This window comes from Odontesthes bonariensis, chromosome 14 (assembly GCF_027942865.1).
Source record: "Odontesthes bonariensis isolate fOdoBon6 chromosome 14, fOdoBon6.hap1, whole genome shotgun sequence".
NCBI classification, from domain to species: Eukaryota; Metazoa; Chordata; class Actinopteri; order Atheriniformes; family Atherinopsidae; genus Odontesthes; species Odontesthes bonariensis.
Window position 1 is genome coordinate 24,537,949 of NC_134519.1, and position 17,914 is coordinate 24,555,862.

General features: G+C 38.9%; 1 protein-coding gene across 1 annotated transcript; it reads left to right on the forward strand.

Moving 5' to 3' along the window:
* The first annotated feature begins 4,389 nt into the window (after window positions 1-4,389).
* Window positions 4,390-17,081, forward strand: LOC142399211 (myosin-7-like). Its single transcript, XM_075483730.1, has 39 exons — window positions 4,390-4,454; window positions 4,683-4,725; window positions 5,189-5,397; window positions 5,480-5,623; window positions 5,716-5,872; window positions 5,996-6,023; window positions 6,110-6,218; window positions 6,357-6,449; window positions 6,545-6,608; window positions 7,071-7,169; window positions 7,251-7,354; window positions 7,458-7,596; window positions 8,097-8,215; window positions 8,308-8,457; window positions 8,548-8,718; window positions 8,809-9,118; window positions 9,351-9,418; window positions 9,548-9,753; window positions 9,851-9,974; window positions 10,059-10,195; window positions 10,350-10,605; window positions 10,704-10,946; window positions 11,034-11,210; window positions 11,292-11,437; window positions 11,526-11,616; window positions 11,729-12,118; window positions 12,221-12,347; window positions 12,424-12,542; window positions 12,625-12,821; window positions 12,902-13,085; window positions 13,164-13,329; window positions 13,716-13,840; window positions 13,930-14,238; window positions 14,326-14,529; window positions 14,619-14,915; window positions 15,094-15,198; window positions 15,611-15,706; window positions 15,804-15,938; window positions 16,958-17,081. The coding sequence occupies exons 3-39, from the start codon at window positions 5,197-5,199 to the stop codon at window positions 16,976-16,978; spliced, it is 5,811 nt and encodes a 1,936-aa protein (XP_075339845.1). The 5' UTR covers window positions 4,390-4,454; window positions 4,683-4,725; window positions 5,189-5,196; the 3' UTR covers window positions 16,979-17,081.
* Window positions 17,082-17,914: the final 833 nt, after the last annotated feature.

A 17,914-nucleotide genomic window follows, 5' to 3' on the forward strand; every position in this document is an offset into this window, starting at 1 on the left:
AAAAACCTTTCTGCAACATCAGAATTATGATGAAAATATAATACAATAAAATATAATATAATACAGAGCAGTGACCTGTCCTCTTTATCTATAATAAAGCTTTGTCGCTGCAAAGATTTGTATCTTAAGATCGAAAAAAATTTTTTATACTGTTCAAAAAAGTACAATATAACCTTAGATACTATTAACACAAATATATTTATGGTTCTATTTTTTCTTTGGAATTATAAAAATAATCTGTTTAAAAAAATACGACTAAAATATTCTAAAAATATTTCCCTGTTTTTTTCTTTTTTCTTTTCTTTTTGATACATAGAACAGACTACAGATCTGTTCTGTGTAAACTAATTTATCAAAAAATAACTGCATGCAATTTCTGCATGTTAATACAACTGACAAAAATGAACGCTCCAGCATTAAACTGTGTTTTGAGACTTTGAGACTGCACAAGTATTTTACACAAATTACTTATTGCTAGTTCAAGTACAAACTAGTTGTATCTTCCTAAAGGTATTTCAGGGAGGAAAAAAGGCATGTTGCATTTTGAAATTGTGGCTTTATCAGAGAATCTGCTTGGAAACAAAAACTTTTGTATGCTTATAAAACATTAATAGACACATGGCCTGAAAAGTGGGAAAAGATAAATTTGTGCATGTACACAACAGGAAAAAATGTGAAACAGACATAACTGCATCCCAGCACTGTCTCATTGTCATAATAGGCAAACATTGTTATTCACTAAAAGCTTTGAGCACAGGTAGATTGTTTGCTGTTCACTCAAGTCATCATGTTTAGTTCCCATTTAATATATCCATCCATCCATCCATTTTCTATACCCGCTGAATCCGTCGGTCGGGTCGCGGGGGGGCTGGAGCCTAACCAAGCAGTCATTGGGCGAGAGGCGGGGTACCCCCTGGACAGGTCGCCAGTCCATCACAGGCCCACAGAGACAAACAAGACAAACAACCACACACACGCTCACACTCACTCCTAAGGACAATTTCTTTAAAGACACCGATTAATCTAACATGCATGTTTTTGGACAGTGAGAAGAAACCAGAGTTCCTGGAGAGAACCCCCGCATACACGGGGAGAACATGCAAACTCCACACAGAAAGGCCCCAGTCGGGAGTTGAACCTGGAACCCTCTTGCTGTGAGGTGATGGTGCTACCATTTAATATAATTACAGACAAAAATGTTTAGAAATCAGAAGTAGAAAAGTAAAAACTAACCTTCCCATCAGTTGTCACCAGGCCAGCCTTCCTACAGGAACAAGCATCTTCACAGCCAATTACGGGAGGGCCATCTGGACTACAGAACAGAGGCACTTGGTGAGAGAGACTTGGTGAAGGTGTCTGATGGCAGATTATCTGAACTTGGGGTATTCAAGGATAGTACACTCCAAGATAGACCTAATCAATTCATGCAACATCAATCAATCAAATAAGACACTACATTAAAACTGTTATTGCAACAGATAAGAAAAAAAGAAAAGAAAATCTGTAAATGGTCACAGTACCTTTCCAAAATTTCATGATGTCCTGGCCCATGCCTCTTTGAAAAGGACAAGCAGTACTAAGGCTTGGAGTGCACACAGAGCTCCACATCCTAAATGAGTGAGGAGAAGACAGAGGTAGAGAACAATCAACTACTGTGAGCCACCACCGAAACTCAACACCCCTTAGAAGTGACCTTTCACAATAACAAAGAACACATTCTACCAATAGCTTTGCTGGCTCCAGTTTCAAACTAAAGTGGGCCAAGGTGCCTCACACCTTCCTTTGTATGCTCATGTGATTTTAAAAGTCAAAGACTCAGAGACTGTCGACAGCTGAGAATGAGACCCTTAAATGGATGCTCTCTCCTGGAGCCTGGAATAGACAGAGGGATAAGTGAAGGAGATGAAAATTGAAGTACAAAGGCAATCAGTGAAAGGATCTGGTTGGATAAGATGTGAGAGAAGGAAGGTTCTAAGGGTTTGATATAATTTAGTTAGTTTTACCCTGTATGTGCTTAAATTTTGTATAAGGCCAAGAAAAATCTAAATGTATAAATTCCTGTTTGCCATCATCAAAAACAGTTTCAGTTTTATTTGCTTCATTCTCCTTGCCTTCCCTCATGTCACCATTTTCGCACTTGAACTGTGACAATTTCTTAAAATCTTGGCTAAATACAGATTAAATTACAATTGAAATTAAATTTATTTTTTTTAAAAAGTACATAAAGTACCTATACTGTAATGCATTGGCGGCTGACGGGCTTGACACCTGTTGCTGTTGGTCGCAGCAAAAAAAACAACCCATGTCCTGACAACCTGCGTCAGAAGCTGTCCCCAAGCCATCCTCTGAACTACCAAGCCCTCAAAGGCAGCCAGCAGGAATTTCACAAGTTATCTTTGTGCTCAAGGATAAAGAGAAGAAAACAATGTCGTGTCAACTGGAGCAGACCAAGGGCAGTCCATGGATGTAATTTTTGGATAGAAGCCCAGAGTATAGCTTACAACAATATAACTCAGTGTCAATGCATACACTTGTTGTATTTATAGATATTATTGCTTCTAAAAACAAAATTATAGGAACCCATTCGATTTTTATCAATCCACTCAAAATCCAATGTAAAAATTAATTTTAAAAAAATGGATATTTAAATCTATATTTTTTAAAAGTACCAGAATTTTCTGCAGACAAAATGAGTGATTTTTGATTACATACATAATTAACAGATATTTTTCAATCTCTCCTTATGTATTCTATCAATAACACAGATTTTTTTTTATCATTAGATAACATGAAACTTGAAATGACCTTTGCAAAAGTAAAACCCGAATATTTTTTGGTCATACTGGTTAGCTTTGTGAGTGACTAAAAACCTTAAAATCATTTGAAAACTGAAGACATATACACATACTTTATAAAAAAACATATTTGCATAGAATATTTTCTACACCCTTTAAGCCTGATTGTTTTAACTTCACAAGAAAAGACTGATCATTTAAACACTCCTTTTCACTTTATATGGGTTCCTGACTGTTGAAGTACAGTATAAATATACATAGCATATAGTACATGGCTATACTCCAGATACCGTTTCAACACTGACTTTCCACATGTTGGGATCGAAATAGAGAGTTCACATTGTGTATATTATGGCAATAAGATTATTCCAATAATGTAGATGTTGGACATGACAAACACAAGACACACAAGTTGAGCACATAAATACACAATGCACACTTGATTATAAGGATACTGATGACATAAAGCCAACTAAATATAAATACAATGTTACATTACACCATCCGTGTTTTATTACTAAGATAACAATTGAGTGCTCCATGACTACTTGTGCTACACTTTAGTGGCCATCTGTCTTAACTGCTTCGGAGTAGTAGACTTAGCTTCACGACGCATTTTATACTTGGGAAATTCTTCCACATTCGCTCTTGGTTGTTGGGTGCAATTTATTGCTGACTATATTGAATACTGAACCAAAATGTTGGACAAATTCTGTAAGCGATGGAGGGAGAGTTATTTTACAGTTTAATGGTGTTTTCACTCAACCATATTCATCACTCAGGTGGAGAAATTGTTAGTCCAACTCCAGCACATGCAGTGGCACTTCATGTTAAGGACACTTTCATGTGATATGAACCTGAGTCGGACAGCACTGTGGCTGATCATGTCTATTGCTGCTAAGGAAAAGGAAACAATGCAAAGTGACCAGGGTTGGATTAAGGTTGTAGACCTAACAGTAGGCAGTGGTGAGTGATAATAAGATCACAGCTGTGACCTTGGCCTGGCCTCTCTGCAGACAACAGCTGCAGCTCTTTATTCTCCCTCTTGATTTCCATTTCACATCCTATCACTGGACAGACTATTGTTGAAATTCAGATATTGAAATATTTTAGGTCCCATAAATTTAGTCTTTTTGGTAGGCTACTTTATTCAGTTTGAGCATGAAGGCATGACTGTCTATTTATCTACAATGGCAAAAGAGTTTCTTCCAGATATTTTATACTAATTAATCATGTATTCAATGAAATTTGTTTTGATAATTTATTGAAAAAAAATCATGAATCATAGATGTTTTTACATGAACAAGTAATGGAGATGGACCTTCCACTCCCTTAAGTAAAATCACATGACTAAAAGTTGCTTACTGAGACAGATGAGAATGACATGATAGACAGTGGCCTGTCCATGCTTCCCCACCTCCTGCCTTCCCCTTTCTTTTGTCATGTCCACTCTGGTGTATCTGTCTGCCGTCCAAGGTGACAGCAACAAATAGCAGCACAGGCTCAACCCAATTTGGAGAATGCTTTTTTGATAGGCAAACTGGATGCCATTTCTTTGATATTCATCCCCATATTTGGTTCACTAACAACCTTTATTAATGGAGAGGGAGCCTAGTGTCAGTGGCTCGATCCATCACTTCACAAGGCTGACGATCAAAGGTAAGAAAAACAGCAACTCAATTGAGAAACTGGATTGTCTATTGTGACTGAGCATTTGCAACATGCAGATAATGTTGAAATTACAAAGCGTCATTGAGATATATTCTGTCGATAACATTTTGTACAATTTTGTATGATTCATTTCAGTGAAAACAGTCACTCTCTCATCATTTAAAATTCAAACAGTAACCAAATATAACCTTTGTTTTGCTTCTGTCTATTTAATAGAATAGCAAAGTTTCAAATTATCATCAGAGTGACAACAACGCAGGTAAAATTCACCGCTACACTTAAGTGCCAGTCCAACTCAGTTTAATGACAAATGATATTTTCAGTTGGTACACGAGCATGCCAATATTATACACTATATATAGTCAACCAGATTTGGGATAACTTTTACAAGATGTCTGTATGACTAATGTTGACAACATGTTAATGCAAGCTTACTTGACTTCTACATTTACATTTTTAAGAATAAAAAGTGATTAAAGTTAAATGTGTTTAATAGCAACTGTATTACTATAAATATTATATTTATGTAACAAATATGTAAATTTGTTGTGCGGAAACAAAAACTTGCAAAAACTATTCCTTTGTTGTTGTTTTTTTACTGTTTTTACTTTGTTCTTTTAATTGGGTTTTGCATGGATGATAGTCACACATATGCCTGAAAAAATAATACCGTAAATAAATAAGTATATAAAACTCATAGCTCTTAAACATATCTTTGAAAGGTTGAAAGATGGGTGATGCTGTCATGGCAGAGTTTGGGCTGGCGGCTCCTTATCTGAGAAAATCAGATAAAGAGCGTCTGGAAGCCCAGACACGACAATTTGACATGAAGAGGGAGTGTTTTGTTCCTGACCCAGAAGTTGAGTACGTTAAAGCAACCATTACAAGTCGTGATGGTGACAAAGTCACTGCCGAGACTGAATTTGGAAAGGTATCAGCATCTCATCAGCTCAGTTTGACTGTATCATAATACAAGTTTTGACATTTGTGTAAGATGTTTCTTCTTTCTGCAGACTGTCACAGTGAAGGAAGAGGATGTAAATCCTCAGAACCCGCCAAAATTTGATAAAATTGAAGACATGGCAATGTTCACCTTCCTCCACGAGCCAGCTGTGCTATTTAACCTCAAAGAGCGTTACGCAGCATGGATGATCTATGTGAGTCAGTATTGACTAGTACATTTATCCTCACTGACATAATATTTAAGTACCTGAAAACACGATGTGTTATTGTTCTTTTGGCATACCAGACCTACTCTGGGCTGTTCTGTGTGACTGTCAACCCCTACAAGTGGCTGCCAGTCTACAATCAAGAGGTGGTTCTTGCCTATAGAGGAAAGAAGAGGACTGAAGCTCCTCCTCACATCTTCTCCATCTCTGACAATGCCTACCAGTACATGCTGTCAGGTACATACATCACTTCTAGTCTTCATCTTTTTTTTTTTTCAGAAATTCCTTCTGACCTATCCTTCTGACCTATTTATCCTTCTGATAAATTTTGACTTAATTGTTATAATCTCTTACTGACAGACAGAGAAAACCAGTCAGTCCTCATCACGTAAGTCATATTACCATACAAAATGTTTTAAACAGTTTAGAGTCATAGGTCATGGCACAAAAACTTACAGTGTCTCTTGCTCTCAGCGGAGAATCTGGTGCTGGAAAGACTGTCAACACCAAGCGTGTCATCCAGTACTTTGCCAGCATCGCTGCTGCCCCCAGTGGGAAGAAAGACGCTGCTGCTGAAAAGAAGGTTTGTTTTACATATTAAATTCTTAATATTGGATAACCAAAATATCAATTATTTGAGAGATTTAAATGCTATTAGTTATTTAAGCTCCTCTTTATAACTGACAATGGGCCTGACATTGTGTTTTTTTTTTTTCATCAGGGAACCCTGGAGGATCAAATCATTCAGGCTAACCCTGCTCTGGAGGCCTTTGGTAATGCCAAGACCATCAGGAATGACAATTCCTCTAGATTTGTGAGTAACTGCAGGACTGCAGCAAGGTCACTTGTTTACTACCAGAGTTCTTTTTCCTTATTAGAAATATAAGTGAACACAATGTTTCATTTTAGGGTAAATTCATCAGAATTCACTTTGACAACAGGGGAAAGCTGGCCTCTGCTGACATTGAGACTTGTAAGTAAAACTAAATTCATCCCGAGCCACTCATCTTTTGTAGGGTTTCACAGTGCCGGGGCTCAGCCCAGTATTTGAAAGACAGGATACACAACCAGATAGCACCTCATATCTATCATATGGCTTACATACAGCTGTATGGCAACACATTTCAGGAAACTGTGGCAGGACATCAGTATGATCCAAGAAATCCACAAAGATACAGGGAGAACCCAGAGGAAAACCCGAGCAGGTTTAAAACCAGGCGGTTGTAACTACTAATTCAGTGTAAGGCATTAATCTTGTAAAACTGAATGAATCAAAAGCTGATCACACGTATGTTTACAGTAATTAGAGGACATTCTGACCATAAATGCATATGTGTGGGCATATTAAGGTGTGATAATGTTCAAGTTGCTAAATACCAAAAGCAGATTGTTCTTTAGAGGAAGATAACAAAATAAAGTAATTTTTTCCAAACAGACCTTCTGGAAAAGTCCCGTGTGACCTACCAGCTCAAGGCTGAGAGGGACTACCACATTTTCTACCAGATCTTGTCTCAACAAAAGCCTGAACTCCTGGGTAAGTGTAAATAACAAATGCAGAAATATGTTTTTACTTTACATAATCGTGTATTTTCTAATGACAATATTTGACTACCAGAAATGCTGCTCATCACCAACAACCCCTACGACTACGCCTTTATCTCCCAAGGAGAGACAACTGTAACCTCAATCAATGACTCTGATGAACTGGTAGCCACTGATGTGAGCTCAGTGTTTAAATCACAACAATAAACCTTTCTCAAATGAATATAACCTGAAAACAAACTAAAGAACCATCAGATTGACGTTTCTTGATTTCACTTAGGATGCTTTTGATGTTCTGGGTTTCACTCAAGAAGAGAAGAACAGCATTTACAAGCTGACTGGTGCCATCATGCACTATGGTAACATGAAGTTTAAGCAGAAGCAACGAGAAGAGCAGGCAGAGGCAGATGGCACAGAAGGTAAAAGAGTATGTTATACATAGATGTGTATTATTATTATTATTATTATTATTATTATTGAAAGTTGTCACGGTTATGGTGGTGATTTGATGAATTATGTTGTTGGTTTCAGAGATCACAAACATAATAAAAATGCCAATGAATGAGTTTGACATTTATAGGGCTACTGAGACTGAGACTTCTAACAAACCAAGAATAGAATCTGTCGTCATTATTTATGAGCATTATACAGTATGAGCTTTGAATAATAGTTTTGTTTTTCTGCATTTGTTTCACTTGAAAGAATAAATGGTTCTGGTTAGGGGATAAGTGAAATTTTGCTGCTGCCTGTAGCAAGAAGCTTTATGCTGTATACAACGTTTTTATGCACTTTATTATATATATCTGGTAACATTACTTCCCATAAAAAGTTTTGTACAGCTTTATTTACATATCTGGATAGGTTTAGTATCTTTGTGTTCTGGAATAAATGTGATCAATGTGTTACTTCCCTTCCTCAGTTGCTGATAAAGTAGCTTATCTGATGGGCCTGAACTCTGCTGACCTCATCAAAGCTCTCTGTCACCCAAGAGTTAAAGTAGGAAATGAGTGGGTCACCAAGGGACAGAATGTCGCCCAGGTACAGAAAAGAAGGAAACATTGCTACGGTAGTTCAATATAATAAAATATAAATTCAAGGTTAAAGATGCTACTAATCTCTTATTTTTCAAGGTGAACTATTCTATTGGTGCACTGTCTAAGTCAGTGTATGAGAAGATGTTTCTGTGGATGGTGGTGAGAATTAACCAGTCCCTGGAAACCAATAAGCCCCGGCAGTACTTCATTGGAGTGCTGGATATTGCTGGATTTGAGATCTTTGATGTGAGTTTGGAAAGGAAGCTGAATATTTAGATTTTTTTTTGCTAAGCACTTTCATGAGTTAATTTCTGCTTACTTTCTATGTCATTCCAGTTCAACACCTTTGAGCAGATGTGCATCAACTTCACCAATGAAAAGCTGCAGCAGTTTTTCAACCATCACATGTTCGTACTGGAGCAGGAAGAGTACAAGAAGGAGGGCATTCAATGGACTTTCATTGACTTTGGTATGGACCTGCAGGCCTGTATTGATCTGATTGAAAAGGTGAGTTTTTTGGGAGTATTGTTCTTGAGACTTAATCAACCTTCTTTGTCTTTCTGAATTACTTAAATCCTTAATCATATTATTTTTTAGCCCATGGGCATCATGTCCATCCTTGAAGAGGAGTGCATGTTTCCCAAAGCCTCTGATACCACCTTTAAAGCTAAGCTTTATGACAACCATCTGGGGAAATCCAACAACTTCCAGAAGCCCAGAATCGTCAAAGGAAAACCAGAGGCCCATTTCTCCCTGGTTCACTACGCTGGAACTGTTGATTATAATATCAACAACTGGCTGGTGAAGAACAAGGATCCTCTGAATGAGACCGTTGTTGGACTGTTCCAGAAGTCAAACCTTAAGCTGTTGGCTATCCTCTTTGCAAACTATGCTGGAGCTGAATCAGGTATGTGGACATTTAATAGTAAAACATGAATTAAAACTATGACAACTTGCTATTCCAACAATATTTCAAGTAACATTTTGATTCAGATTCAGTACAAATTTAGAGTACTATGACCTCATCAAGTGTCTGACACTGCATTGTCTGTGGTAATACTAAAGAATCAATTTAAAATGGACTAATATATGTCTATGTCTTTCAATGCAATCTAATGAGTTATATGCTGGCTTATTAGCTGACACAAAGGCTAAAGGAACCAAGAAGAAGGGCTCATCTTTCCAAACTGTATCTGCGTTGCACAGGGTTAGTAATAACAATCTAAATGAAACACTGTTTCATATACTACACAATTATTTCACATGAATAACTCAGAGGTGTCAAAATATTTACACAAACTGAAAATGAACTCACAAGATTTAATGTCCTGCACAGGAGAACCTGAATAAGCTGATGACCAACTTGAGGTCTACTCACCCTCACTTTGTGCGCTGCATCATCCCCAATGAGACCAAGACTCCCGGGGCCATGGAGAACCCTCTGGTGATGCACCAGCTGCGCTGTAACGGTGTGCTGGAGGGCATCAGGATCTGCAGAAAGGGCTTCCCCAACAGGATCCTCTATGGAGATTTCAAGCAGAGGTTTGCATTTGATGAGCATCGACATACAGTATATGATAAACATCCCCCGATGTGAAATTGAAAAGAAATGATTAACTTTTCTGTACTTGCATCAAAGATACCGCATTTTGAACCCTAATGCCGTTCCTGAAGGACAGTTCATTGACAACAAGAAGGCTGCAGAGAAACTGTTGGGTTCACTGGATATTGACCATGAACAGTACAGACTGGGGCACACCAAGGTAAGAGTCTCACTTGTTAACAGCATATACATTTTGCACAACAGAAATATCATAACTGACTATCCAATCTGTTATTGTAAAAAGGTGTTCTTCAAGGCTGGACTGTTGGGTCTGCTGGAAGAGATGCGAGATGACCGGTTGGCTCTAATTATCACCAGGATTCAGGCTAGATCACGAGGTGTTCTGGCAAGAATTGAATTCCAGAAAATTGTTGAACGCAGGTACTTAAACTCCTAAATGTTGCACCTTTAACATTCCCTAAGTCCAGTCTGAAAAAGTGTGCATAAAGAACTAATTAATGTGAATAAGCCATTAAAATAATTGTAAAGCTTTGGAGACAGTGACGACAACATATCTAAAAATTGGTGTACACAGGGATGCATTGCTTGTGATCCAGTGGAACATTCGTGCCTTCATGGGGGTCAAGAATTGGCCCTGGATGAAGATGTTCTTCAAGATCAAACCTCTGCTGAAATCAGCTGAGACTGAGAAGGAGATGGCCAACATGAAGGAAGAGTTTATCAAACTGAAGGAGGCTTTTGCAAAATCAGAAGCCCGCAGAAAAGAACTAGAAGAAAAAATGGTCTCTCTTCTCCAAGAGAAGAATGACCTGCAGCTCCAAGTCCAGACTGTATGTTAAAACACTGTTTCTTACAGTATTATAATTCATACCAACATCATATAATGTATGCTTCCACTGTGTGACATGCTGATTGTTTTAAATAACAGGAGCAAGATAATCTCTGCGATGCTGAGGAGAGATGTGAGGGGCTCATCAAGAGCAAGATTCAGCTGGAGGCAAAAGCCAAAGAGCTGACAGAAAGGCTGGAGGATGAGGAGGAGATGAATTCTGAACTGACTGCAAAGAAGAGGAAGCTGGAGGATGAGTGCTCTGAGCTGAAGAAAGATATTGATGACTTAGAGTTAACCCTGGCTAAAGTGGAGAAAGAAAAGCACGCCACAGAGAACAAGGTGCAATAAACACAAGATTTCTCGAAAGAAAATGTTTTAAAGCTGCTGTGATAGCCGTAAAGAGTCTATCATTTTTATCTGCAACAGGTAAAGAACCTGACAGAGGAGATGGCTGCTTTGGATGAGATCATTGCAAAGTTGACCAAGGAAAAGAAAGCTTTACAAGAAGCTCATCAACAAACGCTGGATGACCTGCAGAGTGAGGAAGACAAAGTCAACACTCTGACCAAGGCCAAGGCCAAGCTGGAGCAGCAAGTGGATGATGTAAGAATTTAGAACACTATGTGGACAATCACAGATCCTAAGTCTTGAAGTAATACTTTTTTTCTTAATGACTTTCTGCAGCTTGAAGGGTCCTTGGAGCAAGAGAAGAAAATACGCATGGACCTTGAGAGAGCGAAGCGGAAACTTGAAGGAGACCTTAAGTTGGCCCAAGAGAGCATCATGGATCTGGAAAATGACAAGCAGCAGCTCGAAGAGAGGCTGAAAAAGTACCATAAAAAAGTTCATCTTTACCAACAATAAATCCTTTAAAGGAAGGCATTATTGTATACGTTTTGCTTTTTTTTCCATTCACAGGAAAGATTTTGAAATCAGCCAATTAAATAGCAAAATAGAGGATGAACAGGCAATGAGTTCCCAGCTCCAGAAAAAACTAAAGGAGCTACAGGTGATAATTCTTTCTGGACAAATTATGAAAAAGAAAGTCAAAATGATACAATATGACCATTTTTAAGATCAAAAGTTTTTCATGTAAAGTTTCGCTTTGACCCCGGGTGCAGGCCCGCATTGAGGAGCTGGAGGAAGAGCTCGAAGCAGAGCGAGCTGCTCGAGCCAAGGTGGAGAAGCAGAGAGCAGACTTGTCCAGAGAGCTGGAAGAGATCAGTGAGCGGCTGGAGGAGGCTGGTGGAGCCACAGCTGCCCAGATTGAGATGAACAAGAAGAGGGAGGCTGAGTTCCAGAAACTCCGCAGAGACCTTGAAGAGTCCACTCTGCTGCATGAAGCCACTGCTGCCACCCTCAGGAAGAAACAAGCTGACAGTGTTGCTGACCTGGGAGAGCAGATTGACAACCTGCAGAGAGTCAAGCAGAAGCTGGAGAAGGAGAAGAGTGAGCTCAGACTGGAATTGGATGATGTGGTCTCCAATATGGAGCAGATTGTCAAGTCAAAGGTAAGTGATTTTCATGAATGAATCTCGTCGTGTTATTGGCTGATGAACAGATTAAATTGTTGTTGCAATGCATTTGTTGACCTTTTTGTGCTTAATTTTCAGAACAATTTGGAGAAAATGTGCAGGTCTCTGGAGGACCAGATGAATGAATATAAAACAAAGTCAGAGGAGGGACAGCGTTCCATCAATGACTTCACCATGCAGAAAGCCAAGCTTCAAACTGAAAATGGTGTGCACCTCATCTGAAAACCATATGTTATTTGAGACAATATGACGTATTAATTTACACTTTGCGCTTAAATCAGGTGAACTTTCAAGGCAGCTTGAGGAAAAGGATTCCCTGGTGTCTCAACTCACCAGAGGAAAACAGTCCTACACTCAACAAATTGAAGACCTTAAAAGGCAACTAGAGGAAGAAATCAAGGTAGGAAACTAATAGCAGTTAGGCCACATTTAATGCAGATTACATGATATGTGCAAAGTACTTAGATATGCTTTCCTTTCAGGCCAAGAATGCATTAGCCCATGCTGTGCAGTCTTCCCGCCACGACTGTGACCTGCTCAGGGAGCAGTATGAGGAGGAGCAGGAGGCCAAGGCTGAGCTACAGCGCAGCATGTCCAAGGCCAACTCTGAGGTGGCTCAGTGGAGAACCAAGTATGAAACTGATGCCATCCAGAGGACTGAGGAGCTGGAAGAAGCAAAGTAAGTGAAACACATTCTAACTTGAACAATTCACCAAGTTTAAAAGCGACTAATGCTGGATTAACTCTTCCATAATATAGAAAGAAACTGGCTCAGCGTCTACAGGAGGCTGAGGAGGCTGTTGAAGCAGTGAATGCTAAATGTTCCTCCCTGGAGAAGACCAAACACAGGCTGCAGAATGAGATTGAAGACCTCATGGTGGATGTGGAGAGATCAAATGCTGCTGCTGCTGCTCTGGACAAGAAGCAAAGGAACTTTGACAAGGTTTGAATTGATTAACTTCAGAATTATTTCACAACAGTTTGGAGTAATTATTTTGGCTAAGTTTGGAATGCCTTTCAGGTCTTGGCAGAGTGGAAACAGAAATATGAGGAATCTCAGAGTGAACTGGAGAGCTCCCAGAAGGAAGCCAGGTCTCTGAGCACTGAACTCTTCAAACTGAAAAACTCCTATGAAGAATCTCTTGAACATCTGGAGACCATGAAGAGGGAGAACAAGAATCTGCAGGGTAAGGCTGGGTACATGCTTTCTGTCTCCAGGTGGGAAAAATGATTTGGACACTACAGACATGCACATGGTCTTAGTCATCCTACCTTTTGGGTCAGCTGTGTGAAAACTTCCAATGCACAGGCAAAGGGGTACAGTACACTGCAGAGGTGTGGAAACAGGAAATTCTCAGAAAAGCCTAAACTCGAAAGCTTTGTGTTGTTCTTGGAGGTAAATGTGACATCTAAAGAAATAGGAACCTTTTCTCATCGGCAGTGTGAGGGCAAGTTAATGTGGCAGCTTTCAAAATGCTCACTTCCAGAAGAATAACATCAACTTACATTGCTATTACAGTATTTGTCCACAGGAGACATTGAAAGATTGAAAATTTCCCATTGTGTATCTCAGAGGAAATATCTGATCTCACTGAACAAATCGGAGAGAGTGGAAAGAATATTCACGAGCTTGAGAAGATTCGAAAGCAGGTGGAACAAGAGAAGTCCGAGATCCAGACAGCTCTGGAGGAAGCAGAGGTATGCTGCAAAGTCCACCTTTATATCGTAAAATATTCTGGAAACTGATGATCACTCGCACTTCACCTGATTTATCTAATTCATGACAGGCTTCACTGGAGCATGAAGAAGGAAAGATTCTAAGAGTGCAGCTTGAGTTCAACCAGATTAAGGCTGACATTGAGCGCAAGCTGGCTGAGAAAGATGAAGAGATGGAACAAGCGAAGAGAACCCAACAGCGCACTGTTGATACTCTTCAGAGCTCACTTGAGGCTGAGACTCGCAGCAGAAATGAGGCTCTCCGTTTGAAAAAGAAGATGGAGGGAGACCTCAATGAAATGGAGATCCAGCTAAGCCAAGCCAACAGGCAGGCGGCTGAGGCCCAGAAACAGCTGAAATCTGTTCACGCACATCTGAAGGTTTGCAATGGATGAGAAATAATAATCATGCAATTGCTTTTATGAACAAACATAACTGAAAACAAAATCTTTTGGTTCATCTTTCAGGATGCTCAACTCCAGCTTGATGACTCTCTTCGAGCAAATGATGACATGAAGGAAAACATCGCCATCGTTGAGAGACGCAACAACCTGCTTCAGGCTGAACTGGAGGAACTGAGGGCTGCTCTGGAGCAAACTGAGCGAAGTCGCAAACTGGCCGAGCAAGAGCTGCTGGATGTTAGTGAGAGGGTGCAGCTACTGCACTCTCAGGTGAGACAATTACTGTTTTATACAATACGTTTCAGCTTGTTTAAGCTATTTTCAAACAAAAAAAAATGTGCACCTTTTGTTGGAAACAGAACACCAGTCTGCTAAACCAGAAGAAGAAGCTGGAGGCCGATACATCCCAGCTTCAAACTGAAGTGGAGGACGCATTGCAGGAATGCAGAAATGCTGAAGAGAAGGCCAAGAAGGCCATTACTGATGCTGCCATGATGGCAGAGGAGCTGAAGAAAGAGCAGGACACCAGCGCTCACCTGGAGCGCATGAAGAAGAACATGGAGCAAACCATCAAAGACCTGCAGCACCGTCTGGATGAAGCTGAGCAGATCGCCATGAAGGGAGGCAAGAAGCAGGTGCAGAAGATGGAGGCCAGGGTGAGTGTCAGCAGTTTCAAATCAACAATCTAGATTCTAAGTAACTAAACTCACTAAGTAACTAAATATTGAACAATTTAGAATAACACTATTTCCTCAATAACTAAAGAAAAAAACCACACAATTTTGGGGAAATAGAAAAAAGAAAAACCTTATCAACGTATCTTTCACTCTATAGATCAGAGAACTGGAAAATGAGGTTGAGGCTGAACAAAAGAAGTCCAGTGATTCTATCAAGGGAGTAAGAAAATATGAGAGACGAATCAAAGAGCTGACCTATCAGGTGAGTTTGAGTTCATTCACAAAATGGTGAGAATACATATAGATAGAAAATTAAAGAATGATATGAAATGAAAATCCCTCCATCCAGAGGGCACAAGAAACTAATGACAGCAATCAGCACCATTAAAACACCATATAAGAGAAAATATGTCATTACCAAACAATGGTCTTCGGTCCCTCCAGCAAAGTTCCACAAACTTGTAGAATCAATCCCAATGTGCAACAAATCTAATATGAGCATCACATGTTGGTTCAAAACCTTATTAAGAGGTCTTATGACACTGACAATGTTAGGACACTTTATGTTGGGTTTAACTTTAATTTGACACCCCCCTTAAGTAGAACATACTGTAGATATTCATATTTAACATTTCCTTCAAAAAAATCTTATTGTTTTTTGTCTTTTATTTCAGACAGAGGAGGATCGTAAGAATCTTTCTCGTCTGCAAGATTTGGTGGATAAGCTGCAGCTGAAGGTCAAATCCTACAAGAAGTCTGCAGAAGATGCTGTAAGTAATCCTGATTTAAATACCACACTAATTTATGACCACTGTAATTTATCTGACGCATGTAACAAAATATATATATGGTGTTCTTGTTCTACAGGAGGAGCAGGCCAACGGTAATCTTACCAAGTTCCGCAAGCTTCAACATGAGCTTGATGAGGCTGAAGAGAGAGCTGACATTGCTGAGTCTCAGGTTAACAAGCTACGTACCAAGAGTCGTGATGCGGGGTCAAAGGTTTGTATGTGCATAAACACACACACATATACATACTGAAATATACCACTCTAGAATATTTAAAGCTTCTTTGCAGCTACATAAACAGATCACCAAGGTAAATGATGGTGTTGACTTTCAGTCATATAGGTCTGATAACGTAAGTGCTTGAATAGAAGGCGACTGGACTTCCATTTTGGTTCTTGAGGACATTTCACCTCTCATCTGACAGTTTTTTTTTTTAGTTGTAACTGGTGGGGTATTCAGGATTAAACACTTTTGTTGAGACATTCACGTCACACTTCATCCACCCAAAGTGTGAGTGATACCAACTGGGTCATACCACCTGTAAGTTGTTTACATGCGTAGGTTTTTGTGTAGGGGATATCTATGACGAGCATCTCGGTTTTATGTAGTTTTTTTTCCATTTAAGAGAGATTTCTTCTCCTATTCCTCTCCTCTCTCAAACCATCTCCCTTCACTATGCAGAATGTAGACATTAGTGATGTTAAAAAGTGTCCCCTATCTTTGAGATGTAGATGGACCAGTGAGGAACTGGCTCTCCTGTGTTGTGCTATGCACTTGTAAAGTGGTTGTTTAGTTTCCTCTTTATAAAGGTCTGTGAACTCTATGCAGCATTGGATTGCATATACAATGCAGCTCTGTAACTGTTATATTATAAAGTGAAACACTTAAGCAAACCAGAGAATGGATAGGTGAATAAGTGACACATATGACCTTGAAAAGTCTTTGAGTGTGAACGTTCCAACAATAGCTTATAAGCCTGAGAGTCTTCAGCCGTCAGTCAAAACTGAAGAAGTCTTTCAAAGGACCGGCAAACTTCAAGAACCAAGAAGAGACATCCAGCTGTCTTATTTTTCATGCACTTAGGGTAATCAAGCTACTTTTAAACCTCTTTACCTTGCATGACTTACTTTACTTTGTAGCTGTTAAAATGTCAACAAAATCCATAATTATTTTTCTCTGAAATGAAAAAAAAAGCTTAATATTCATTTTGCATTTTCTTTCTTTTGTTTCAGAAAGGACACGATGAAGAATAAAGTTTCCTTAAAAAAAGGCACATTTCTGAGACACATCTTGCTTTTGTGATGCTGTCTCCCTAAGCATGTGTTTGTTCAGTAGAATAAAAGTATGTGCATCAAAGGCTGTTTCTTGACTTTTTGTTGGCAAAGAAACTGTTCATAGCATTAGAAAGCTAAATCAAACTGAATGAAAATGGCAAAATAATTCAACATTATTTCCAGTGAAAGTGTCACATTGGGGCAGCATTATAAAAAATATAAATAATGAATAAATATATAGCACACATACAGAGAAAAAAAAGTCTAATAATGTGTATTTTAAAATATAATTATGACTTTTAATCACAAATTATGGTTATGGTTCTTAAAATTTTGCAGGTTTGATCTAAATGGACTCATCAAAAAATATGAAGTCTAACTATACATATGTGTATAAAATACACATATATTTTAACTAATGATCATTGGATAATGAAAAACTATAGTTCGCTAAAACTGCACAACCAAACAAAACAACGAAACAAAAACCTTTCTGCAACCTCAGAATTATGATGATAATATAATACAATAAAATATAATATAATATAATACAGAGCAGTGACCTGTCCTCTTTATCTATAATAAAGCTTTGTCGCTGCAAAGATTTGTATCTTAAGATCGAAAACTTTTTTTTTTTTTTTACTGTTCAAAAAAGTACAATAAAACCTTAAATACTATTAAAGGTGGGGTATGAGATCTTGGAAAAACGGTTCCTGCAAGCTATATTTTTGAAAATACACAACCTTGCCTCTCCCTTCAGCCCACCCCTCGAAACCACGCCTTCAAAACACATGAACGAGTCACGAGTCTGTGAACGCGCAGGGGGGAGGGGGGCTGACAGTTGATTGGCATGTCAGAATCCAATAGAAGTAACTCTCATCATTACTTCTATTGTTCAGACATTTCCTCTTGCTA